This window comes from Dioscorea cayenensis, chromosome 3, assembly GCF_009730915.1.
Source record: "Dioscorea cayenensis subsp. rotundata cultivar TDr96_F1 chromosome 3, TDr96_F1_v2_PseudoChromosome.rev07_lg8_w22 25.fasta, whole genome shotgun sequence".
NCBI classification, from domain to species: Eukaryota; Viridiplantae; Streptophyta; class Magnoliopsida; order Dioscoreales; family Dioscoreaceae; genus Dioscorea; species Dioscorea cayenensis.
The window spans coordinates 10,334,686-10,362,167 of record NC_052473.1 but is presented as its reverse complement, the minus strand read 5'-3'; the positions used below and the strand labels follow the sequence as shown (position 1 = coordinate 10,362,167).

At 36.6% G+C, this 27,482-nt stretch overlaps 1 protein-coding gene and 1 long non-coding RNA gene across 3 annotated transcripts; one reads left to right on the top strand and one right to left on the bottom strand.

Annotated features, from left to right (window-relative positions):
- The first annotated feature begins 2,149 nt into the window (after nt 1–2,149).
- LOC120252987 lies at nt 2,150–13,144 on the top strand. Of its 2 annotated transcripts, none has more exons than XR_005534192.1 (5): nt 2,150–2,296; nt 3,353–3,401; nt 12,613–12,730; nt 12,792–12,958; nt 13,065–13,144. It is a non-coding gene; the product is annotated as an uncharacterized LOC120252987 (long non-coding RNA). The 2 variants fall into 2 exon arrangements; XR_005534190.1 differs by having other exon boundaries at nt 12,828–12,958; nt 13,070–13,135.
- A 5,721-nt stretch (nt 13,145–18,865) lies between these two features.
- Nucleotides 18,866–25,766, bottom strand: LOC120250132 (putative disease resistance protein RGA4). Its single transcript, XM_039258916.1, has 3 exons — nt 25,632–25,766; nt 22,859–25,477; nt 18,866–19,297 (listed from the first exon to the last, which is right to left on the bottom strand). The coding sequence occupies exons 2-3, from the start codon at nt 25,364–25,366 to the stop codon at nt 18,866–18,868; spliced, it is 2,940 nt and encodes a 979-aa protein (XP_039114850.1). The 5' UTR covers nt 25,367–25,477; nt 25,632–25,766.
- Between the last annotated feature and the right edge of the window lie 1,716 nt (nt 25,767–27,482).

The following is a 27,482-nucleotide window of genomic DNA, read 5'->3' as shown; positions in this document are numbered from 1 at the left end:
AGGTCCGTTATGTCTAGCAAGACTGAATACGAGCCTTACAACACTTCCACATCAAACAAGTGGAAGGTTCTAAAGAGTTAAGTTGTCTCCACGAATATTGCAACTCAGTAACATATTCCCGAACAAAGCACTCCCATTGATAGACATAAGTGAGATCTTGCAAAATAGCATATTGATGAGCATAACTGGACTCTTCAAATAAATGATGTAAGTGGTCCCATATAGCAAGGATAGTCGGAAAATGACTAATCTCCGTGTAAATGTCAACCTCGTAGGACTAACAGATGAAGCTTATAGTACGATGATCAACAGTAAACAATGAAGTAATTACACTGAGAGTGTCAGTCTCTTTAGGAGGGAAGGATGTGCCATCCACATGGCCAAGTGGTTCTAATCCAAGTAAAGTGATACACACAATACTATACCATTCTTCGTAATTGGATCCATTTAACTTGACATCTACCAAGGAAAGAAAATTTGGAGATAATGTAGACGCCATGTGGGGCCGTTTTTTTTTAAATTTAAATCTGTGTTAATGTGACAAAGACTATAATAATGTTTTTTTTAATTTTTATCTCTGTTAATGTCACAGAGACTATAATAATGCTAAAGTTAATCACATGTAACAGAGAATATAATGATACTAAAGATAGTCACATGATCCCATATGTTGAGGAATTCATGGATCTGGTTGGGTGATTGTCGAATTCGGTAAAGTGGCGATTGAGACTGGCGATGGAGTGGGGTCAACAACGATGTCACCGCTAATGTTGATGCTATGATGTTGGCTCTTACAAGAGAATACCTTTAGTGGAAACGGTGACAAAACTGAGAAGTAGAACACGATGGAGGAGTTAGCGACGACAGAAGGAGAAGTAGGTGCTGACTCTCGAGATGATGCAATCGTCGGCTAGGCTGATATAGGCAGGGAAGTCGAGATTGGGGGATCCGATACCAATGGTAGTGAGCCAGTGCGTCGCCCGCAAGGCTACGAGAGCCGGTGCTATGCAACACCAAATACCACTTCGAAATGGCGGGATCCGGACGAGGAAAAGAAACCTGGAGGTTGCGAAGCCCATTGACGAACTCCTTATGGGTGCGTAAATTATGTAAATATAAAAACATGCAAGCATGCAAGTAATACTACAATTGGTTCATAATACCGCAAGTGTATAGGTTATCAAGCAATACCTCCTAGATGAGCACGAGTGTCGTATTTCTTCAGGAATGGCGAAAGGTTCCTATTACTTCTTTTTTATTTAATCAATAGCCTAATCATTTACGTTCTTTCTTTAGTTTACTTGTACAATACTATTGAGCAATACAATTGGAGACATCATTAAGCACACTTGGAAGGAGTGAGGAGTATATACGACAGTTATCTTGATTATCAATTATGATAGGCATTAAGTGTCAATTGTATTCTAGGATCAAACCGGGTGAATTCAAAGGCCTACTAGCCCCAAAAAAAACCCATGGTGACTAGGTCTAAATCGCTAGGAACTTAAGATGGAATCTCTTCCAGCCCAGCCTTCTATATTTGCCTTAAGTGTGGGAATCCCACAAGAAGAGACCAATCGAACCCTAAGCCTAAGGGGCAATCAATCCCTAATCGAGAAACCTAGCTTCGCCTAACCTCTTAGAACATACATAGATCTATCATGGCATGGGCGTTATCAACATGGGGGCATAACCTCCTCATCCACATCAACAATAATAATCAATTAAGAACATGCAATGATTATGAAATTTAGAATTGTAATACCCTGAATCTTTCAATACCTGTAAGAAATTATATTCAGGGTATAGTCACAGTTGCAGTAAGATTTTTCTGTAGAGCAATTTTGTTGAGAAACCCCAAATGGAAAGAACAAGAAACTAAGTGTGAAAGTTTCTAGAATATTTTGGGTTCATAAGTAATAAAAAGGTTTTATCTGAAGTGTTTCTAGAAACCAAGGACTGAAAGATAAGTTTATAGGGACTTTTTGGAAATACTATTTATGATTTAGGGACCATTAGTGACTTTTTAGGGACCTTTCATAAAGAACTTTATTTTCAAGGACTGAAGATGAGTTTTGACATAAATTTAATTTAAGAGATAAGAAGGTTTTGGATAAGGTTTCTTCTTCATCCTCATCAAGAGCTTCAAACCGGTGAGAAGAAAAGAGAAGAAATGAAAAGAGAGAAGACAAGAGAAAAAGAGAGAGAGAGAAGAAAAAAGAAGAAATTTGGAGGTTTTGAGAAAAGAAGAAACTTGGTGCTTGATGGAGGGGAGGATGGGATGAAGCTTTCTTTGGTAAGGGTTCTAAATAATTTTATTTTGAGATGTGTGTGTATATGTATGTGTGGTTGGTTTAATGAAGAAGAAGATGAGATTTGAAGAAGGGTTGATGGAGAGGATGAAGTGGTGGTTATTGTATGATTTGTGTGTGGAAAAATCTTTGTATTTGAGTGGGCTTTTGCATGGAATAGATGATAAATTTTCGGGTTACTGTAGCGTTATTGTAGCAACCGAGATTATGGTTTGTTTTGATGATGATTAAGTGTAATTGGTTTAATGAAGAAGAGGATGGTTTTGAAGAAATATTGATAAGGATGAGGAAGTTGTTGTTGTGAGATGATTTTTGTGTTGAGAAACTTTTGTATTTTGAGATGAAATGGCTTGGAATAGTGGAGGGATTTGCCGGATTTACTGTAGCTTACTGTAGCGCAGAGATTAGGGGTTGTTTGGGTGATTAAGTTGATGATGATAATGATTTAAATGGTGATGTTGATGATGGTTGGAATGGAGTTGTTTTTGTTTAATTGATTTGATTGAGTTGGGCTTGATCAAACCAAGTGAAGTGGGCTTGATTTTAATTAGTCAAGTTTATTTAATTGGATGGAAGTTGGGTTTGGATGAGAGTTGTTGTGATTGGGTTCAATTGAATTGATTTGGTCTAGGGTTGATCAAATCAAGAGGAGTTGCGATTGGACTTGAACTGTTTTGGCTAGGTTAAGTTGGTTAAGGTTGATTTGGGCTTGGTTTAGTTTTTGGGCTAATGACTTTGTGGTGAACCAATTCAAGAAGAATTGGGTTCAGTTGAACCAAGTTGGTTCAAGAGATTTTGTATAACAATTGAACTTGGTTTAGCAAAATTGAGGTTGGTTCAAGTTAGTTCAGGAGGGTTTAGCCCAAATTGGGTTGGTTTAAGTGCAATCGGAGACCAATTTGATTGTACAAGGTCGGGTTTTAATCGGTTGGAGTGAGTGGGCCAAATTAGAGAGTCAGTTATTTATTTCTTGTATTTTCTTTGGGTTCAATTTCGGAAATAGCCTGTATTTATTCATTTTTATTCCATTATCCAATCAGGTGTTGTTCAGGCTTGGGAGGAAGTTTCAAGTCTAGCAAGGGAACCCAGGTGAGTTAGTAGTGGCTATTGTTTTTGAATAATTGGTTAATTGATATGATTTTGAAATAGTTATTTAAATGACTACTATTTGAAAACAATTGTTTAATTATTTTATTTAAATTATTTAATAATTTTTATTATTAAAAGATACTTATATTTATTTGCAGTATGTCATAGCAATCGTATTAGTATATCTGATTTTGACAATCATATATAGTTTCAACGGTGGGATTAATTATGCACAATTCTTCTAAGAGAATGCCTATGATTATTCTATATTCCTTAAGTAAAGTTTTACTGGTTATTACACTTACATTAAGGCTTTAAGGGAATTAGAATGAGTTATTTACATATGTTTCATACTTGAAAAGAATTATTGTTCAAAGGTAAGTATTTTCGAATTGTTACTTGATTCGTAAATTGTGCGTTGATTTATGTTTAAATCTTTGGATATGTTTATGTTTATCATTTCTGTGGGGAAATGACAGATATTTTGGATATTGATTTTTGTTTTGGTTATGGACTCCTCGTTGCGATACGCATGTTTGTATTGCTTGGTTGGTGACATCCTACTGTAGTAGGCGGTTTTCACGGCCAGCCTGTTGAGGTGGCGTGGAAAACCGGTAAACTTATTGGTCTCGTTCAAGTAGGAGTGTAGAGCCCTGACTGGATGTTTATCGGGAAGCCAGGGTCACCACACGGTGGATCGATAGATCAACATTAAGGACATGAGTTCCTTCAAGGCTCTGAACCTAGCCGTGGTTTAGAGAGGTTTCTAGACCATGTTGCATTCTTTTGTAGTGCTATTTTAAAGTTGTGGTTTTGGCGGCTCTCAACCTAGTCGCAACGGCGGCTAAGTCGGGGAGTGTTTTAGGCCGATGATTTGAGAGCGGATTTTACTTTACCTATTATTTTGGATTGTGATGAGGGGGCGAAGCCAGCTGTCTCTCTTAGAAGGGCAGTCTCTCACAAAAATTTGGATTTTCTAGGAAAATTGTTTTGATGTTGATTTATGTTGAATTTATGTTTCAAAATCTCTTAAAAGTTGTATTTTACCAAAATTCTGGTCTTTGTGAATGTTTGAAAGTTATTTGGGGAAAAATGATCTTTCTATATTGTATACGCTATATTTAATTATTTGAAATTATTGAGCCACTATCGACCAACTAAATGTACTGCAGTTGCAGGAGTAAGACCCTACTAGATTTTCTGTGCGAGTATAGAGCCAATCAAGCCTGAGTTTAGGGTTACAGTGGGTCCCTTTTCTTTCTACTGTTGGTGTCGTGATTTTGTAGTGGGTGTACCCGCATGTTGGACTAATTGTGCTTATTATATCCATGTATTTGAACATGTAGCAGTGTAAAGTTGTTAATCATGTATAGTAAGTCTGATTTGGTTAGTGTGTCATTTTTCCTATTAGAATAGACTTTTAACTGATGGGTGCCACATTTACCTCGGAAAAAGGGGTGGGTGTGACAAGAATGATATATATTAATCAATCAAGGTTCATAAATAATAACCGAGGGACCTAGATATACAATTCCCCAAGAATTAGGTTCTTAGGCTCTAAGTAAGTTGTCATACACGTGGTGAGTAAGTTGTTGCTTAGGCTCTAAGTTTCATCTTGGCGTAGTCTTTGGGAGTTATGTGTCTTGATAATGGTCGTAATGTTGTTCCCAACAGCCGTTGTGAGGCCGTTGTGGCTTCTGTGTTGCTTCTAGTGGCTCCATGATTCCACAGCTTGATCACCGCAGTGATCAGTATAGACAACAGGCGTGATGAATTTCTATAACGCCCGTTGTGAATCGTAGTGTAACATTGATTCAGCAACTTGCTTCATTTTGCTTCCAAACACCTCCGGAATTCACTTCTTTTTTTTCCTAAAACAAAAATAAGGGTTGTTGTGAACAAAAGAATGAAATTTTGTACTAATAAGGTGTTAGTGTAAGCCCTAGCCCCCATACATTGTATGAACTCTTATTATTTGGGTAATTATTATAGGCATTGTTTTATCTATTATTATTTTTGTGCATACTTAATAAGAAAAAATATCCTTGAATATTGGTTCTGCTCAAGTTATCAAATGCGTGATTTGGATAATAAAATCTTGAAGCATAAATTAGAACAATATTCTAAATGTCCCTCGTCGATTATTTTCATGGGAATGAAAATAAATTAAGACTAGTATGTCTTTCGTGAGATGGCCTTATTTTATGGGTCATAGGATATGGGATATCAATCAAAGGACATAGACACATGTTAGGGAACAGTGTACTTGGATTGATCCACTCTTGAGAACACTACATGGTTGTAAAGTCATAAGTGTTTTTCTCAAGCAATTCTTGTACTCGAATCTTTTGAACTAAAATCACTATGGATCTCAGATGAATCCTTACATGCTTTAACTTATGCCTAACATCATTCGTAATAGAGTGGCAAGTACGGGCATGTTTGGGCATGTTGCGGTTTATGCTGAGAGACATAAGTGAAATGAAGGGATTGTCCCTCTTTGTAGAGTGAATATCACAGGCCACTTGATTAGTGAGACTGAGTAGTGTGTGGCCACGCCCAAGAGAAATGATAAGAGTTATCATTTACTTGACCTAGTTAGTTCACTAATAGATCAAGGAATTAATTAGCATTAATATCAAGGTGACTCGCTCCATGCCTTATGCTAATTAAGATATTCAATAGCAAAGGATTGTATGAGGTTGCGATAGGTTCCGTTAATTCTTGAAATTAACCTTCATTTAATATTGAGTAATCGTATTATCTTGCCAGAGAATAATTATGATTTATGAGCGTTAAAATTGTTTAAGCCCATTGCCAATGTTAAATGGACCTACAAGATCGTACAGTAAGAATGTCGGGATCAAGTTTCAGTATTTGTTATTTATTGGACCATCTATTTAGGGTTCTCGTGAAAAACCTAAATTAAGTGGAGCGAATAGCTTATTGGGGTTGGGTCTTATTAAGTGTTGATCCAATCTAATCGATTTCATTAATTAAAATGGTTTAATTAATCAAGTAAAGAAGAGATTCCTAATTTGATTATGAGTGAAGGGTTTTTTTGTAAATTAGTGTTTTGGGTTTCTAATATAAATAGATGGTCTAACCCTAATATGAATAGAGACGAAAAAAAGATAGAGTGATTGAGAGATTGTCTCTTAAGAAACCCTAGCCGCCACCCACTTTTCTCCCTTGGTCGTCTCGTCAGATCCCGCCGCTGGAACCTGCCGCCGCCACGCCTACCGCCCCTTTTCTCTTGAATCTCGGGTACTTGCTATTTGAACCAAGAAACAAGTGTTGTTTCTTGAGGTACTAGTGTACCTGCTTGATTCCCAGAGGCGTTCGTGTGTACGTGATAGTAAAGGGGAGTCGCTATTTGCAGTCCCTTTTCGATTTCGGGGAAACAAGGGTGCGTTCAAAATCGTCATTAAAAGAAAAGTATAACTTTTAATTATCTATTTATTCAGAATTTAATCCTAGTTCTGGCATGCGCTAGGGTTTTATCATGTTTACTTTCTATTAAAAGTTTTGTTATCCGCTGCGTTTTGGTATGTATTTTCGCATGATAATTCCCTTGTTAGAGTGATAAGATCCCAACATAAGGTGCTAAACAAGCAAAATTTCATGTTAAATTTAGTGTAAATGATATAGAAAATATGGTCAATTTAGCACTTATCACCCGTTTACTGTAAAAGCCGGAGGGATCCCTAGTCACGCACGCTGAGTTCTAATGACAAACAAAGGCTGAAGTGTCCAACGAAGTAGGCATAGATACGGCCAAAATCAAACAAAGATTGCAGGATAAAAAACCTCTCTGATACCATGATAGAGGTTGATAAGGAATGGGATGATTTCATTAGGGTAACAACCCAATAAATAGATAATAGAGATGTACAAGAATATCTATGAACAGGGACTTATACAAGTATACGTATGTATAAACTTGTACTCTAACATTTTTCAACCATATTTATTATTAGAAAATTTGTTGTTGTTGTTATTATTATTATTATTATTATTATTATTATTATTATTTTAATATTGGATAGAGAATATATTTGTTTATTGTAGATTTCAAAGCCACAAATTTATTTTGTACATGTTTTATTTTTAATTTTGCATTTTTATTAAAAATTACAACCATAGCATACCAGATTTTGTTTCAAGTGTAGGAGGAATTTGATTCGCCCTATGGAGCAAGTGTTGGCATACTTCCATGATAAGAACTGACATGCATTGATCAAATGTAGGGAAAATCTGATTCGCCCTATATAGTAGGTGTGTACATGCATCCCATGATAATAAATGACATGCATAGATGACACACCAGGTATGTTTCAAATGTAGAAGGAACCCGATTCGTCCTATAGAGTAGTTGAATGCATGCTCCCATGACAAAAAATGATATGCATCGATGGCACACAAGATATGTTTCAAATGTAAGAGGAATCTGATTCGCCCTATGGAGTAGGAGTGTGCATGCTCTCATGATAAGAAATGACTTGCATTGATAGCACACCAAATATGTTTCAGATATAGGGGAATTTGATTCACCCTATAGAGTAAGTGTGTACATGCCCTCATGATAAGATATGATATGCATTGATAACACATCATGTATGTTTCAGATGTAGGGAGAATTTGATTCACCCCAACATGCTCTCATGATATAAAAATGGCATGCATTGATGGCACACCAGGTATATTTCTAATAAAGGGGAACCCGATTCATCCTGTCGAGTAGGTGTGTGCATGCTCCCATGACAAAAAATGACATGCATTGATGCCATACTAGGCATGTTTCAGATGTAAGGGGAATCCGATTCACCCTATAGTGATATGAATTGATGGCACACCAGGTATGTTTCAGATGTTCGGAGAATTCCATTCACCCTATAAAGTTGGTGTGTGCATGCTCTCATGATAAGAAATGACATGCATTGATGGCACACCATATGTGTTTCAAATGTATGGAGAACCCGATTCGCCCTATAGAGTAGGAGTGCATGCTCTCATGATAAGAAATGACATGTATTGATGGGTTTGAGATGTAGGAGGGAAACCGATTCGTCCTATAGAGTAGGTGTGTGTGCATGCATCCCATGACAAGAAATGGCATGCATTGATAGCACATCTGCTATTCCCTTAGGCAAAATTCCATGTATAAATCTCTTCCTTTCCTCTTCCATCCTCTTCAACTCTTAGGCCCTATCTTTTTCTTTTGCATAACCACCACATGTTTTCTAACATCCATCACACAAGTTTTAAAACTTGGCATTAAAAAAGTTTAGTAAACATTTATTAGGTATACATATCATATATTGTTTATAATAATTGTCTTATTCTAATTTATTTTTTCCCCCTAACCCATCTATCAACTTGTTTCCAGGATGAGTACTACTGATGTAACAATGGTTATTTATTGGGGTGGATATTTACAAGAGACAAATGAAAAACTTTCATATTCAAGAGGTTATAAAATAGTAATTAAGGTTCATGCTAATAGCACTTTGAATGAGTTGCGCGAAACGGTTGTTGCCGCTATTAACTTCAACGTAGGTGAAACTATATGAACATTAAGTATAAATGGCTTGTAAATCATCGTACTAGTACTATCATTGATAATGGTAGAGATCGAGCAACATCATTAATGCTGAGGTTGCGTACTCCGATATTATACGTTAATGAATGAAGACCATGTGTAATTCCAACCACTACATATATATATATATATATATATATACTATGGATACTTTGTAAGCTTCTAAACTTATTACTTAATAAGAACTAATATATTTCATGTTGTGATGCCTTATTTATAACACATTTGTTGTGGGTTTCCCCCCTCCAAATCACATCCATCTCATGCATTGTTTCCCCCAACATTTCCATCATCAAGCTTAGAAGGTGCTCCATTAAGAAATAATGATGTTGGAAGTTCCACTGGCTATCAGCAATTGAGGTGCAATGAAGATACTGGTGCATTTGAAAATGATGTTAATGATGGAGCTTAAAGCCCATGGAAATGACATTGATGATGATCGTAGTGATGATGATGACGACGACTATAATCAGAGGGACGATAAATCCATATTCACTGTCAAATATGCTAATTCGGATTGAACTTGGCGTCTTCATGCTTCAGTTTCATCCAAAACATCCCTCTGGATTGTGGAAAGATGTCCGAGGCTATATAGTTGCACCAATGAAAGTATCCAATCTGATAATTAGTACTGCACAAGAAAATGGATATGTGAATTAGTACTGCCAACATTAAGAGCTGATCTAAGCCTGAGCATAGCACAATTGTAAGCAATGGTGATAGACATGTACCATGTTGATGTTAGTTATACAAAGGCTTGGAAACGAAAAAAAATAAGGCTCTCAAGCATATATTCGGATTGTGGTAGGAATCTTATGTGAATTACGGATGTATTTTAATGCTTTAGTCCATTCCAACCCATGTATTATTATTGACTTTGATTCTGAAATGGGGATATGGGTGGGAGAGTTTTAAGAGAGTATTTTGGACTTTGGGGCCATCTATTATTACCTTGAATTCTTGTCGTCCTGTTTTCTTAGAAGATGGGATTATTTTACATGGAAAATACAAAGGCACTCTATCAATGGCGATAGGAGAAGATGCTGAAGACCACATAGTTCCTTATGCATTTGCTATAATTAAAGGTGAGAATAGAGAAAGTTGGTTAAGGTTTTTAAATAATGTATATAAAACATTAGATCCTACTAGTCCTATATACATCAACTCAGACAGATTCAGAGGTAATGTCAATGTTGTTTGTGATGTTTTCCCTCCACAATATGGTCATGTTCATCTGTATTGCTTACGACATCTTACTAATAATTTTTTACTATATTGCAAAAGTAAGTATGGTGCAGATATCTTTTGGAGGGCATCCATAATTGTTTCAAAACAAAAATTTGAAGAGTTGATCAACATATTAATAGAAAGATATCTCATGTTTTCTGATTACACATCATCTATAGGGTCAAGGCAAATGTGGACAATAGAACATAATGGTTGTAGATGTTGCGAACAGCACAACACCAACTTATCAAAAAGTTTTAACTCAGTTCTCAAAGGTGCTCTTGGTCGAGTCACATGTTGTTCGGCTCGTTAAGGCTCACAAACTTGCTCGTTTATCAAGCTCATGAGTAGGCTCACAAACTTTGTAAATAAGCTTGCTCGTGAGCCTACTAAAAAGTATGTTAAATAAACCTAATAATGAACCTATTAGTCGTAAACCTGCTAAATGAGCTTGCTAAATGTGTATTTTTTTTCCTAAGTATAAATGGATTTATGTATTAAAAACAATTTATTAATAATAGTCAATATGATTTATTATTTTTTAAAAACTTTTTTCAAGCTCGAAGCAAGGTTGAGCTCCAACTTGGCTCGTTTTTATCATAAATGAGCTTCTTTCTAGCCGATATCGAAGCAAGCTTGAGCTTAATTTTACTATCTCAAGCCAAGCTCGAACTTACAAGTATGTGCTCGAATCGAGCTCTAGTCAAACACAAGCATGTAGCTTATTCTGTCGAACCGAACTCGAATACTTCAAAGCTCAGCTTGGCCCAGCTCAATTGCACCTCTACTAGAGAAATTGTCCAAAATTTTATCATATCTATTATTTTAAAAAATATATATATTCATGTTATCTAAAAAAAAAATTTTACATACAGCACCGCAAAGGTTTTTTTTCTTTCAGTTATCCAAACCCTTGGCATGGTCATAAGAAAGAATTATAGCATGATGTGAAAGGTTGGACTTTAGACATATCATTTTCACTTTAATTGATACAGTGTTTGTATTTGACCTCCTATTTGACTAGTAGATGTAGATTGTAGAGATGTGAAACGGCTGTGATGTCTTGTGTGGAAAAAACACTTAAATTTTTAGTAAAATAATACTTTTTCATCAAAAAAAGAAAAAAATAAAAAGTAATATCAATAAGTTAATTGTTGATGGTTAACCTTTGTGTGACATCATTTCTTACTTTGGTTAAAATAATATCTCAAACATGGTGACTTATGTGGATGAGTTTGTTTGTCACAAAAGTTTAAATAAAATATTTTGTATTAAATATTTATTTTTCAAAAATTCTAAAATAAATATTTAAACAAATTTTTAAAAAAGGGTTTTTAGTGCATGATGATCTTGATAGAATACTCGTTACTTTTATATTTGTATAAAATTGAGTTATGAAGTCTAAAGCCCTGCATGATTAATTGTCATCCAAACTCCTTATTTATGAGAATGGTTGCTCATATTTTTTACAAAATATGGATAAGTTATATGTTAAGAACGTACATAAATATAAAATTAATTTCTTAACATATCTATACTTTTACCGTGTGTAAGCTATGGTTCCAACTTACCTTTTCAACATAACATAAGAGGTCGTTGGCATAATCGGTACTCGTGATTTTTAATTCTAGTTTTCTATTTATTAAAAACTAAAAAAATGCTTTATATTCTTCAAACTTTTTGAAAAGTTATTTAAAATTCCTATGTATTTGGAAAAAATATATTTTTCTTTCTCAAACATATACATGTATATTATAAACATATAAATTACATATGGTTTTTGTGCTATGTATCATAACAAAATAATTAAAATCCACACAAATGATGATCATTGGTTTCTAAAAGGAAGAATCGCTCAAAACATCCCATTTATTTACTCAATCCCCCTTTGATTTTGCCATAACCCAACAAAGCCCTTTTTTTTATGAAATTTCAACTTTTGGGTCTGACTGACTACTAACATGGTTAAAAACCAACATAAAATTACTTTACAAGAGAAAAGTTATTGCCGGAGTCGTCGCTATATAGCATTGTTGTAAAGGAGAGGGACTTGAAGAAAAAACCTTGCCACCATGAATTCTATTAACCATCCCTTTAGAGATAATTATTCTCAAAAATGGAATCTGCATTAAATTAAAAAATTATGTATTGATTAAGTCATCATTCATATAAATGAAAAGGATAAAAATAATTCACTACACCAAATTATCATTATAGAGACATGGAAAGAGAGCTGGTTTTCCAAAACCAGCTCTAATGAATGAGATTAAAAAATTAATCACATTCTTAGAAGCGGTTTAAAGCAACAATCTCTATAAATGCTTAAATATTATAATATAAGTTAAACCCAATTTCACTGTGGACCCTTTCCATGGTGAGGAGTGAGGACTTCGTCGTCTCTCTCAGCCGATCTCTCAGTTCTCCCTCATTGACCGCGACGGCGATGGCCACGATGAAGAAGAAGGTGATGGCGAAGGCTACGGCGGTGATGGGGATATTGGTGAGAAATCTCTCTCTCTCTCTCTTCCGTATTCCTTTTTAAATTTCATATTTCCCTCCAGTGTTCTCCATTTTGGTTGTTCTACATCCGATGGCAGTGGTGTAGTTGGGTTAGGGAGAGGAGTAGCTAGGGTACCGCCCACCTGGACTAAGCTCACTCCTGATCTACTTCTCTCCGAGAATGGCCTCAGCTATGTTCTAGGCTTCGCACCATGGTCGTGGTCATGAGGTACTTTCAGTTGCCTCTTTAATCGTGTAATTGTATTCGTTTTTGATGTGATTGTGAGAAATTTATGAGTTAATGAGAGATTTTTTTTTTGCTTTGCTTTATGGAGGTTAGTGATTTAAAGAATTTGATTAAGCTGTATGTTGAATGCCACTCCCGATTGATCCCGTACTACTCTTTGATCATTTTTTTTATTTTTTATTTTTATTTTTTTTTATTTTTTGGGAAGAACCTCTCCAAAAGGAGAAGTTAATTTATTGAAAATAAATATAGAAGAACAAGACTACAGACTGAGGAAAACTGGAAACAAGTTAAAAGAAAAAACCAAACTTTCTAAATGATTTCATAATCCAAAAAGGGATGTCTTTGCCAAACAAAAACAAATTGAGGTGCTGATGTAGCGCGCCATACAAAGCTAGATTCGTTGCCGGATAATCGACAAATGAGGGGATGATATGAATATGGGGATGCCCGCACATGTCAAGAAGGAATTTCAAATTGTTTACTTGTGCTTCAATTCTCCAAGACGAGACGTGATCAAAGCATTGAAGAAGATGAATGACTGTAGCATGGTCGCAGAGAATATGTTTCACTGGGATATGAAGATCCAAAGCAATCTGGAGACAACTTCAATGGCAAGGATCGGGCGAAGATGTCTGTCCCGAGAGTTGGCGGGAGGAGTGCCAAGAGAAAAGAGATTTTTGTAGTTAGTGAGGAAAAGAAGAAGCCAACCGAATTTACCTTAAGAGTGTGATTTGTTGTTGCATGAGTGAACAAGAAGTTGTCATCAACAGAGGAGAAGTTAGACAGTAATAATTTTCTACCCATGAGAACAAAATTGCTCCAGTAGAACTCATCCACATGAGCGCGACCTTTGAGAACAATGTGTAGGGAAAAATGGGACGAATGTCCCTCAAGATGTAATCGCAACGGCACAACCAAATGAACCAAGCACGCGGTGCAATTAATGCTAAAAGTATGTGTAGAATGCCTATAATCAGAGACCCAATTGCCTGAGGAAAAACCATTAAAGAATGTAATAGATAAATTAAACAGACTATTAACCTGATCCCAAATTGTTTGGATTCTATCACAATGGCAAAAAGCAGTGATCGGTGAGTCTCACGCTGTAAACCACAAAAAAGACACAAGAGCTATTAGGGACCAAGATGTATGCTGTGAAGAAAAGTAGAAGTAGAAAGCCTGCCTCTCAAGCATAACCAAATAAAGTGTTTAATTCTAGGACCAACTGGAATATGCCAAACAATGTTCCAACCATCCTCAATCATCGGAACAAAGCAGTTGCTTGTTCAAAGTATGGTAAACAGTAGAAGATATTTTAGTGTGAGATTCAGCAGAAAACCAGGTCCAATGATTCTCAGAGTTATAATCAATAGCAATAGGAGAAGGAGAACACAGAGAAATGCCCAGAGATTGTTACCAAAAATATGATTAATATCCAAAACGTACTATTGATCATTAATAATAATATCGGGAGAAAGAAAATAGCATCAAAATCAACTTCCATATTAAGGAAAGTGGGTTTTTAAAGCAACGAGAATATCATATAACCAGGGGTCCCAGAGCAAGGATGTTCTCAAAGGGTTAACTTTGTTAATTTTGCAATGACGTTTAATAAAAGCTGCTGATTTACAAAGACCCCTAAAGAACCAAGAACATTTAGCTCTACGACGAGTCTTGCCAAAAAATAATAGCCCCATATTTGTTCAGTAAGATATCAACCCAAATACAATCATGTTTGTTTAAATATTTGAAGATGTTTTTAGACATGAGAGAATGTTTAGCAAGATTGAGGTTCTTAATACCTAAGCCCCCCTCAGACTTACCTTCTGTTAAGATACTCCAACTCACTTTGTGGATGCCCTTTCCATTTCCATTCCTATTCCAAAAGAATTTCCTAACAACTTTGGAAATATCAGAAAGGATTGAATCGAGAATGGGATGAGACAATTAAAGTGTAGACTGGGATTGAAAGCATGACAGAATTGATCAGAATTTCTTTGGCAGCTAGGGGGTGAGGTGAAAAATTGGACCAATTGTGAGCCAACCTAGTCACCTTATCAACCATAGGTTGAAAAAGTAACAGGAGCTAAACGCTTTGGGAGAAATAAGCACCCCGAGATATTTAAAAGGGAAAGACTCCTGTTTTAAGTTCAAAATGTTGCAGATACGGTTGAGGATATGCTTGTTCATCCAAGAGAGGAAAAAAGTTGGGATTTATTAAAATTAGGCTTTTGACCAGAGAAGCTGCAGTAATAATTTAGGCAAGTGTTGATGTTTCTGGCGACTCTCCTAGAGGCAAAAGTAACTAAAATCAAATCATCAGCATACATTAAATGATTAAAATTATGAATCAAGTTGCTGTTGAAACCGGGAATAAGATTATTCTGAAGGCTACAGTTTAGCATGGTTGTAAGAGTTTGGGATACAATAATAAATAAGTAAGAAGAGATGGGATCGCCTTGACGGACACCACTAGAAGAACTAAACCAGGGAGATGGATTATCATTGACCAGAATGGAAAAAGAGCAAGAATGCAGACAAGAATCAATCCAAGAAACCCAAAGAGGAGGAAAATTCATTTTAATAAGAATGGAAAGAATTGCACTCCAACTTAGTGTATCATAAGCCTTTTCGATATCAAGTTTAATAATCATCCTAGGCTATGGGTATCGATTCAATCGAGTGAGCAACCTCTTGAGCTGTAATAATGTTATCGAGAGGGGAACGAAAGGCAACAAACCCCGCCTGCTCACGACCAATGATGCTAGGGAATAATTCTTTTTCAATCTATTAGCAAGCAACTTGAGAGAATCTTAAAACAAACGTTGCAAAAGAGAAATAGGACGGAAATCCGAGACCGACTTAGGGGTTATCTTTTTAGGAATTAGAGCAACGAAGGTTTTGCCCCAGGGAAGAAGGGATAAAAAGAGATTTTTGAAGAAATGTTGGATAGCCCCAAATAAATAACTACCCACAACAGGCCAAAAAGCTTTAAAAAATTCCACGTTAAACCCATCAGGTCCAGGGGACTTACCTGAAGGAAGATCAAGTAAAGATTGATGAACTTCTTCGATAGTCACATTATGAATAAGAAAAGCACCGTCAGAGTCAGAGATTCTGGGAATATCAGGGGGAAGTTCGTCCGGATTGCTGGAAAGGGTGGCAGAAGAAACGCTCCAGAGATTTTTATAGAAGTTCATGAAAGCTTGTTCGACACCAGTAGGGTCCCTGACAACACTACCATTAGCATCCTCAATTTGAGAAATATGATTATGATGAGAACGAGTTCGATGAAGAGCATGAAAGAAGCTAGTATTTTTATCACCATCTGAGACCCAATTTAAACGAGCACGCTGGGCCCATTTAATATTGTTTTGACGCTGAAGAGCAGATAATTTAGCATAAAGGCCTTTAAGAACAGCTTGAGAATTGGAATCTAAATCAGTAAGCTCGAGAGAAACAATATCCCTTTCAGTGTTAGAAATAGCAGTGTCCAGATTGTTAACCCCAGAATAGCTCCAACGTTTGAGATAAAATCTAGTACGAGAAAGAAGATGAGAAAACGCATGCATAGGGTTGCCCTCGCTGAGTAAAAATTCCAAGCTTCACGAATACAATTATGACAAACCAAGTAATCCAACCGTAAATTTTCAAACTTAAAGGAGATCGCTTTTGGAAATAGCGGAAAAATTAGCGGTGAGAAAAAGTGGAGAATGATCAGAAAATGACCGATTAAGGTGAGAGAGGGTATAAGATTTAAAAATATCGTTCCACTCTAGATTGACCAAACAACGGTCAAGTCTGGCCCATCTGCGAGCCGAACCAATCTGGTTGTTACACCGTGTGTAAAGGAGCCTACAAATTTAAGATCTAAGAGATTATTACTGTTGATGAAATTATTGAAAAAACTAGATTTACGTCTATAATAGGAGAAAGAGCCTCTACTATGCTCAGATCTGGAGATAATAGAGTTAAAATCTCCCAATATGAGCCAAGGAAGCTTAAGTTCGAGAGTTTAGAAAGCTCAAACCAAAGGGATCTTTGAGAAAGACAACGAGAAGAATTATACACCACCGAAACAATAAAATTTTTTGAAAAATCGGGAGAAATAACGACATGTAAAACGCGATGGGAAACAGAGATAGGAGTAACTCGGCCGATGGCAGGGTTCCAGAGGATAAAAATACCACCCGAAAACCCATCAGCGAGAATGGAAGCCCATTCCCATTGCTTAGGGATCTTCATACAAAATCGGTCAACGCGGGCCGAATTAGCTCGGGTTTCAACCAAGCAAACCAGGACTGGTTTGAGCTTTTTAATGAGTCTGGTGAGTCGAGAAGAAGTATTCCAATCTGAAATACCCCTGCAATTCCAACACAAGATTTTAGCTGGATTCATAATAATCATAAAAAAGTATTAGAATCGAAAGAGACTCCCTTAAAAGAAGGATAGAAGAAGAACAGAGACTCAAACTCCGGAACTCCCGGCTTCTATTCTGCCTTTCTTCGGAGAGACCTCATCGGCATGCACACTTTTTCGGATGAGAGCGTCCCTTCTGACCCCATCTTGATATTGTATAAGGGTCATAGAGTCATCTGGTTCATTTTCATCGTCTGCCATGTCATCGTCCCCTCCTCATCATGGAACCTTCTTCTTCTCAAGGCTATCCTCTTCCATTTCGCTAGAATCAAGAGCAGCAGAAACCAGGGAGACTATGTAGTCATGCGGAGCGTTAGATTGGGTTGCAATGGTAGAGACAATCGGAACTGATGTTCTCAAGATAGGAGGGGGAGAACTATGCTTAGTGCTGGGTCTGGGTGGGAAAGAGGACATGGGGGTTTCTCGGGAAGCACCAAAAGGGGACGATTTGATTGAGTGGAATAGACGGAGGGGGATCCAGAACAGAGGGTTGAGCAGTGATTTGATTTGAGGGGTCTGCCAAAGCTGTCGCTTGGGGATCAAGCGAGGAAATTGGCTTAGGGTTAAGAGAAATAGCTTTTGGAGGTTCGATGATCGCGAGGCTGAGATCTACGGTTGGATCAGTGTTAGGATCTTGAACGTTGAAAGTCTCAACGGGATCAATTTGTGGGGAATCGCGAAAGGAAATGGAAGTGGGACGACCGACCCACGCCCGAGTTGAATCGCGAACCGCCACGTGAGGCTAAGGGTTGTAGTTTCTCGGGACTCAATAACCCTGCACCCACGCCCGTCCCGGGCGTGCGATGTGTCACGTGAGAGGCGGCGTGAAGCGCCCCTCCGCGACCCGTGCACGGCCACGCCCGGCGGATACCGAGCCAAGGTCCCGAAATCGGATTCGGTTTTTCTTCCGGGTTAGGGACAAAGATAGGGTCGGAATCATCCATGATCTCGGTCGGCTTCATTCGAAAACCCCGAGAATTCCTCTCCACCCTAGGCCGCACGATGCGAGTGGGCAAAGAGGTTTCTCCAGTTTCAGCTGAAGCTACCCGAGAACAAGACTTACTTCCGTGACCGATAAGCCCACAATTGTAACAGAAAGTAGGTAATCTCTCGTACATCACTACAACAAATACTTTCTGAAGATCGTCGCCGATCCAAAACCCCCGACAAAGAGGTTTGGACAAGTCGATTTCAATGCAAACGCGGGCAAACTTGGATCTAGCCAGAGTGGACGTGAGTTCGTCGATCTTTATGAGGTTTCCAAAATTACAAGCAATTGTCTCAAGGGTTTTGCCATCCCAACATTCAACCGGCAAATTATGAAATTGAACCCATATTGCCGCTGAGTTAAGTTTAGCGAGCTCGGTTCGAAAAAGGCTTCGAGGAGACAATCGCAAAATCATCCCGCTGATCTGGACCAAGGGCCCGTCCCAGCAGAGTTGATGCATGGCCTTGTCGAGGGACACCTTACCGAAGAAATCCATTTGGAAGGTCGGAGATGAGGATCTCACCGAAATGTTTCCACATATGTAAGAGTGTCGACTTTACACCGCTTTCGAAAGGGGAGATTTTTCCCGAATAACTTGCCATATAAAGCATCCTCGAAATTTCATCCGCCTCGATTGATTGCATCGTTGTCCACTCTAACGAGTTAGAAGTAGCGGCTTTGAGTTTGTTGAGAAGTTGTTCGTTGTGAAGAGGAGAATTATCGATGGTCTGAGTCAAAGAAGCTGCTATTTGGGACCAAGATTTTTTGGGAGGGGGAGGGGGTTGGCCCCCGCTTGCCATGGCAAGAGGGGAGAAGCAAATCGGCAGAAGAAAATCGGAGTCGGAGTTGAGAAGCTTGCATATCAATTTGTGCTCAAGCTTGAGAAAGTTGGCACTAGCAGGAGGGTCAAGGTATGGGTATTTTTTAGTCTTCTTGTTTTTTTTTTCTTTCCCTTTATTTTTTTATGCCCTAATTTGATAATTGCAAGTTCCTCAAAATTTTTATAGTAATGGAAGGGACATTGGTCATTCATATGCAAGTTTGTTGCAGACAATCATCAATGCTTTTGATCTTTGTTAGTCTGAGCGGATGCTTGGTTAAGACTGGCTTTATGTTGCCCTGTTTATGTTGGCATTGATGTGTTTGTTGTAATGCTTGAAATAAAATGCAATGTTTGTTAGGTATATGAATTCATGGATATTCGTAAGCAACAAGTTGATTTTTTTTTTTTATCATTAGGAAGTTCTTTTGTGTGCTAAATTACTTTGCCATTATCTTTAATTTAAAGGCCCACTAGTCCATTACTTACTGTGTCTAGATATTCATGCTTGAACAAGTGAATCAATGGATGCATTTCTGCTTGACATACATTATTGAGCAAGCCTTCTATTTCATTTTCCTTAGCCTTTTTGCCAGAATATGCCATCGTTGATGTTGTAGTCTTGCATAACTTTGACAGCCAGTAGTATACTGTTGTAATGAGAAAATATACGTGTTATCTTTGTTCATATTATAGTCTTGCATGTTCCATGAATATATGTTGCTTTGATTAAGAAGAAACATAATTCTTCTTAAGGAATGTGAAACGTGATATTTCAGAGTAGTTACTGCTCCTTATTAAAAATTATTTTGATAATTCCAGAAGTATTCTTGCCATATATAGAGCAATTTTGGTTTGTATTGTGGATGCTAGATTGTGAACTGGACTTTGGATTTTGGGTATCTTTTGCTCTTTGTAGCTATTGTATTCAAGCAAGTGGGATGTGAAGCTGCTCATATGTAAGTCCCAATTACCTCACTGACTGAATGAGTGTTTTTAATGTTTGGATGGTGCTTCACTTGCATACATATAAACTGAAATGAATTTCACTAACAAAATTCTAGCACCAAGACAACAAATCAAGAATGAAATATTTGTAATTGTGAACATTTTATGCATTATTTCAGGTAGTAGATCTCTTCATCCTTTTAGTGAAGTATCCACAATTAGGTGGACAGTCTTGGGTTATTATGATGTTTTTGGTCACATCAAAGACCATCCTTGGATACCATCTCCTCGGTCTTCAGCGCATTTGGTCGAGTAACCGGAGTACATGCCACGGATGACACTGGCGCTTGTGTCATCATTTGCTTCTCTGATACCACTACTGCCCAATCTACCTATCAAGCCCACAATAGAAAGCTTTGTCCTCAACTCCACAGTTTTACTCTTCGCATATGTTTCTCTCTCTCCCTAAGCTACACGCTAAGGTATCACCCAATCCTTCTTATATGGATAGTTTTAGAACATCACTTGGTAATCTCAGAGCTAACTTCGTTTATTATCTCATGATGCATTAGGTTGGATTGTAGTATCAAAGTGTTTGTTTTCCAAATAAAGAAACATAAGGTTGATGGCAGAATATTACTTCTGAAGGAGTCTGAGTCAACTATAGAATGATTTTAAACTGACTCCTTTATATGATCCTCATAGCCCTTATGTGATCAATGAATATACACCCTTTGTTGATTTTCAGTAGGTGGAGATGGTACTTCTTCCCCATGTTTTAAGGGCCCATGACAATTTACTCATCCCCTTTCTTTGTAATTTATTTTTTCACCATAAAATCTTTTTTTTTGGGTTGTTAGGTAAATACATGTATCTCTTTTTAGGTTCAGGATAATGATTCACTTTCAGTATTTTTGTTGGCATTAGAACTAGCTATTCCAGGAATATTCTTGGTGCATGAGTTAATCAATCCCGAGGAAGAAGAGGTTTGTTGTTGCTAATTTGGCTATTAAATTTGTTGTGACTTTTAAATTTTGTGCTCATGCTCCATGATTTTGTGATCATGCTATGTTGGTGTATGTTTATGTGACTAAATTGATGATAATTTCAAGGGATTTTATGATTGTATGCTTGATCATAAACATGATGTGTTGGTGTATGTTCATGTTTATGTTTGATCATTAACATTTGTTATTTCCTTATTTTGAGAAGAGAGAGAATGTTTAAGACTATGCATATTAAGATTTCATGCTTCAACATTTAATGGTTCTTTATTTGACTTTAATTCTAATTCTAATTGTAGTTCCTTAGTTGATTATATTTATTTATTGGGAGAATTGGTTATAAACCCTTCAAAAGATCTATAATTGCATATTTACCCTCAGAAAAAACATAATTATATATATACCCCTGAAAAATATAGATAATTGCGGATATGCCCCTACTGTTAGATTTCGGTAATCAAACTTGATTAACTATGGTTATAACTTGGATTAAGATATACAAAAAGTCCAAAATAACCCTTGTACAACTTAAAAAAAAAACTTTTCAAGGGTATATATGCAATGGTATAATGGTAATTTTATATATTTGTTGTTTGTTAATGGATGGGTTTTCAACTAATTTGAACCCCAAGGGTATATACGCAATTATGTATATTATTCAAGGGTATGTATGCAATTAACTTTTATTCAGGGGCAAATATGCAATTTCAAAAATTTTTAGGAGAACTCTTGGTTCAAGGATGAAGAGGTATGAAGATTAGGGAGCTATAGGATGGTTTTTTTTATTGGTGTACTTTAAAGTTGTGCATAGAAACAATTCTTTTTAAGAATCGGTAAGGTAGAGACGGTTATAACTGCCTATATATATTTAACATTGCTAATGTAGAACCACCTCTAAATTAGTAAATAGACAACCGCCTCTAAATAAGCAAATAGATAACCGCCTCCGTAATTAAAGTTTAGTCAATGGTTGTTATAAACCGGCTCTAAATTCTAGAGCCTGTTTTATACGAAGAGGCGGTTATAACCACCTTTATAGGTTTTGAAAACCGCCTCAATAACTCTTTTCTAGGTAGTGACTATTCATCCCTTGGCTTTAATATTCTTAGCTGAAGTGCTTTGAGACAATGACAAAACTTATGCATGTGGTGGTGTGAGAATCAATCAATTTAAAGGCATATTAAAAGAACTGAGTAAGCTAATATAATCAAATATTAAGATGTGTTCTAACAAATTAAAAAAAAAATAATCCAAGCCATAACATCATGTCATAAATATAATAAAAAACATTATTGATGGTTAACTTGCATTATCAGTGTCATGGAGAAATTTGTGAGAGTTTTTTCATATATCCTACCATCATTAGTTACAATTAATTTAAAGATAGCCTGATTGTTTTCCTTATATAGCATTTGATTAGTCAAATGAAAATGAAGATAAATACTATGAATATTCAAATGAGAACACATAGTGACTAACAAAGGCATGGATTTGTACATACCTTTCAAAAAGTTTAGACATACAATTTCTAGTTTAGGGATATCCTGAATCATTAGCCATTTTAGGCACCATTGTTGTCAGCACCAAACCTTTAAGCTTGGGTTACATTCTATGATTTCCAATGTTTTAAGTGAGGGAGGTCATATTTTGGCAGTGAATGGAACTTTAGGCAACTTTTAATATATACTCAATTGCTTCAATAAAGGAGGACGATGCAACCAAGCGGGCAGAGATTCAAGATCTTGGCAAGACACTATAGCTATTTCATCTAGCCCTGTCATCTCCTCCAAGCACCAGGATCCGAATTGGGGGCATTGAGAAACAAACAATTTTCTTAAGGAGGGGAGGGCTTGCAAACCTTCCAATGATAAAAGCTCATTACAATCAGCAAGACATAATTGCTCAAGAGCATGTAGTGTGGCCATCACCTCTGCAGGGAAAGTTTTAATCTTTGTCCCTGTCAGATCCAATGTAGTTAGCGAAGAGAGGCCATAAAGGCATCCTGGCAATTGGTCATCGAGGCCTGGACAGTTTCTTATGCATAACCGCTCCAATGCTGAATATATGGGCCAATTTAATCCATTCACTGCATCACATTCTGTCACATTGAGGTACTGAAGACGAGGAAACAACTTGTAATGCCCTGGTGTTGTTAGAGATGATGATGATATTAACTTGCCCTTGAATGATATTGTTGTTTTGTATAATTCAAGATACTGCAAGGATGGAAACATCTCAGTTACGGAATCATCACACTCAACTGTAATGTTCTCCATGTAGTAGAAGTGTAGTTTCTCAAGGGAAGGTAACAACCCAAGTGCTGCAGGTAAACATGCCCAGTTTATGCATTTAATTAAGTATAGTTCTCGTAATTTCTGTAATGTGAGTGTCATAAGCCAGCTTGGCGTTTTGGAACCCATGTACCCTTCAATCTCTAATTCTTCTAAGTTAGGATGAGGTTGAAGGCCTTCAAGTACTTCTTCCTGTATATCATGCTTGCAGCCATCCATTTTATCCTTCCAGTATAAACGCAAGTTGTTGATATGATGTTTTTCCTTCAATTTGGCTTTCATTGCTTCTTTCATATTGTCAATATTCTCCAAACCTGCAATTGAAAGTGTTCCTGTTAGTTCAGTCATATTCTTCAGTTGTGCAATCATGTAGCCTCTTTCTTTTTTCACATGAAATACTGGCGCCCTTTCATCATCAAATAACCTATAACCGGACATGCCCCAACTTTGAAGGTTTATGAGATTATGAAATAGACTTGGTAGGGTATGTGGAGGCAGCAATTTCAACACTCTCAACTGATAAAGCTTGCATAGTGATTCTGGAATCGATTTGATGCTAGTTTCCTTCAAATCCAAATATTGCAAGTGTTTTAAATGAAAAATAACATGTGGGAATTCTTCCATATTAGCATCAAGGACGACTAGCACTCTGATTCTCTTAAATGCTTCATGGTTGAGGAAGGTGGACATGTCAGAAGCACTCTCTAACACAAGTGTGCGTAAGTTATTTGTTTTGCATATTAACCCAAGATTAACCAAACCTTGTGCATATAAATGACGAGCATTTTTTGAGATCATTTTATCTTTTCCACTCTTATAAATACAAATCTCCCCATGAGAAACTAATTGGGCCAAATCATGCATTAAGTCATGCATTCTGAACCATGTAGAAGAATCTGCATCGAAGAAACACATTGCTTGCAGTTCATGACAATACATTTTTCCTATATCATTCATTGTCTTTGGACTACTTTCGCTTTCATAGATATACCCATTCGCTATCCACATGCAAACCAAGTCGTCCATAAAATACAAATGTTTTTTAGGAAACACCGAACAAAAGATAAAGCATTGCTGAAGATGCTGAGGTAAATGATAGTAACTCAATGCAAGGGCAGGCATAATATCATGTGCACTATTTTCTAATTTCCACAAATCACTTTCCAATATATCATTCCAATGCTTCTCTGTTAGACTACTTCCCAGAAGTTTTCCCACGGTCTTCGCTGCTAATGGCGATCCTTTCAACTTGTTCATAATGCACTTTCCTATATTATGTAGTTCCTTTGAATAATTGTCAAGATTCTTTTCGGCAAAGGCACAATTTACAAAAAATGACCAATAGTCTTGATCACACAAACCTTCTAAAATAATTTGATTTCCTTTGTCTATGCTTCTTAATACCGTAGGATCTCTACAAGTCATAATGATTTTAATAGCTTGTGCTTGTGCAGATTCAAGAGGGGTAAGGAGTTGTTGCCATTCATCAGTCCAAACATCATCCAACACCAGTAAGAATTTCTTCTCTATTAAATGTCTTTGGAGTTCTCTCTCAAGAGAATCCAAACTAGTGGTGCTGCAACATTGAACAGTTGGGCTGATGATGTCTATCATTTCTTTGGTGATTCTGAATCTATCAAAATGATCTGATACACATAACCACACTTTACTGTCGAAATGATTTTCAATTTCTCTATTGTTGAAGACAAACTGAGCCATAGTAGTCTTACCAATACCACCCATCCCAACTATTGGTGCAACAGAAATACTATCATTAACATTTGGCCCTTTGAGAAACTCAATCAATAGTTGAATTTCATCATCCCGACCATATATCTCCCTACCAGTCCTTGATGATGTGGTGACACGTTTGTTTTGGGTGAAAGTGAAGTTGTTCCCGCGGATTATAAACTCCATTCAAGGCAATCTGGTCAAACCATTCTTCCAACTTGATTTCATCTTTCAACTTTGATTCAATGCTATTTATTTGTTTTATAATAAGAGTAACCTTTCTCACAATGTCATCATCTGCACAATAATTAATTAAATTTCTCAAGCTTCAGTAAACTAAAATTGCCTATATATATATATATATATCCATGATGCAAAAACAAACTAACTAACAAAAGACTATTCATAAAAACCAATCCAAAACGAAAGGATAAACATAAAAAACATAAACCTGTTGATGGACACATCGATTGCGAGGACCTCAAAAGGCGACGTTTTTTCTCACTTGACTGGGGAGAAAACTGAAGCAAGCGCTTTAGTCCTCTACTCATGGATTGGGTAGTAGTATCAGCTTCTTCTTCTTCTTCTTCTTCTTCTTCTTCAGCCTTGTTGATCTCCGCCACCTTCTTCTCCAGCTGCATGTACTTCATATCCGATTCCAAATCTTGTATGTCATAACCAGCATCTTTGAGTTTGTTGTGCAAACCCACCACCCTCTCGTTTTGCTTATGTTTTTCAAACAATTTCATGATTCTACTTTGCATCGACTTAACATTCAACTTGGCGTCTTCTAAGGCTTCCAATGAATCCATCAGTTGCTGCTGTTTCTCTGCTTCATCAGAAGAGTAAGGTGATGGTGATGATGATAGATAGTCCCATAAATAATGGATCAGTTTTTCCAAACTTATGTCACGCAACGGTGAAAGAAGAGATCCTGCAAGGGTGGACAAAGTTGCAGAAGCCATGATAGATGGAAAAGGGCTGCAAAGAGAAGAGAACAGATGATGAGAAGACTTCTTGGGGAAATTAAAGACTTTGATTTGTTATCTACATATAATCAATAAAAACCAATGGATTCTACCAATGAATTATGTGTTATCCTGAAGAATTTTCTCTCCTTGACTTTGATGTGCAGCACTGGTTTTCCTTTTAAACACGTTTAAAAAGAAAAGTATATAGAAACTTGTCTTCCTTCGCATTTGGATCCCCCAGCTAAAAACACAGTTATTAACTTGAGAGCTAAGAACACTGTGGCTCAACTAATTATATAGCTATTAGTTTATGATAATAAAAAAATTATAAACTTATCTATTATACGACGGTCTTCAATTAATTATGTTATACAATTTAGTAAATATCAACAAGACTAGAGGCTTGACTTTACAGAGTTTTTAATGTCCTGGCGGATCCCTCATTGAATGCCAATCCTAGTTATAAGATGAGCAAACGATATTTGTGATTAAAATAGTGGTTTTAGCTTTTTGAGCTTTGTCTCATCTAATTGTTATTTTAATTTGATATCACAGCTGCTATTATTATTATTATTATTATTATTATTATTTTCTTGTTTTTTTTAAAGAATAATCTAGAAAATAATTGAAAAAAAACCACCCTTGGCAATCTTTTTTTTCTTTTTGATAAATTGGCGACAAGCACATTTTTATTTTTTTGCATTGTGCTTGAGAGATTTTAAACTCGAGATCTCTCAAACATAAGCAAGGTAGGAAACCACTAGGCTATGTCTTGGTTCACTCCGGTGATGCTTGTAACCTTTGTTAAAAACGAAAGAAGAAAATGTAGCTGAACAAAATTAGATACATAGTATATTTATATATAATATGATGATCTTATCCAAAAGACTCATAGTTTAGCAGTAATTGACCCCATGTAAAAAATGAAGGTAAAACATTCAAAAATCTCGAGTTCAAGACCCGTTTGAAGCATTGGTAGTAATGGGTTACCGGTTATAGGTGTGAACTCATAGCACAAACTCCTCGTTCCCGGCTGATGGTGCACAGGCTGAATGATTAATTCTCATCCCATACACATACCCTGATATATATAACACTAGTTGCTTTCGTCAAAACAAAAGTCTAATATGTTACAATAAGTAAAGATTTGAGAATAAATTGAAATGCCCAAATATATTTATTATGGAGGCCTAAGTTTTGTTTTGCCCTGACCTCATCCAATTTGAAAATTCCAAACAGAGTCCTACATAACCTTCCCAAAATTAAATTAATCACATTATGAAAACAAATTAGATTAATAAATATCTGATGTTTTAGTTTAGTTTAACAAA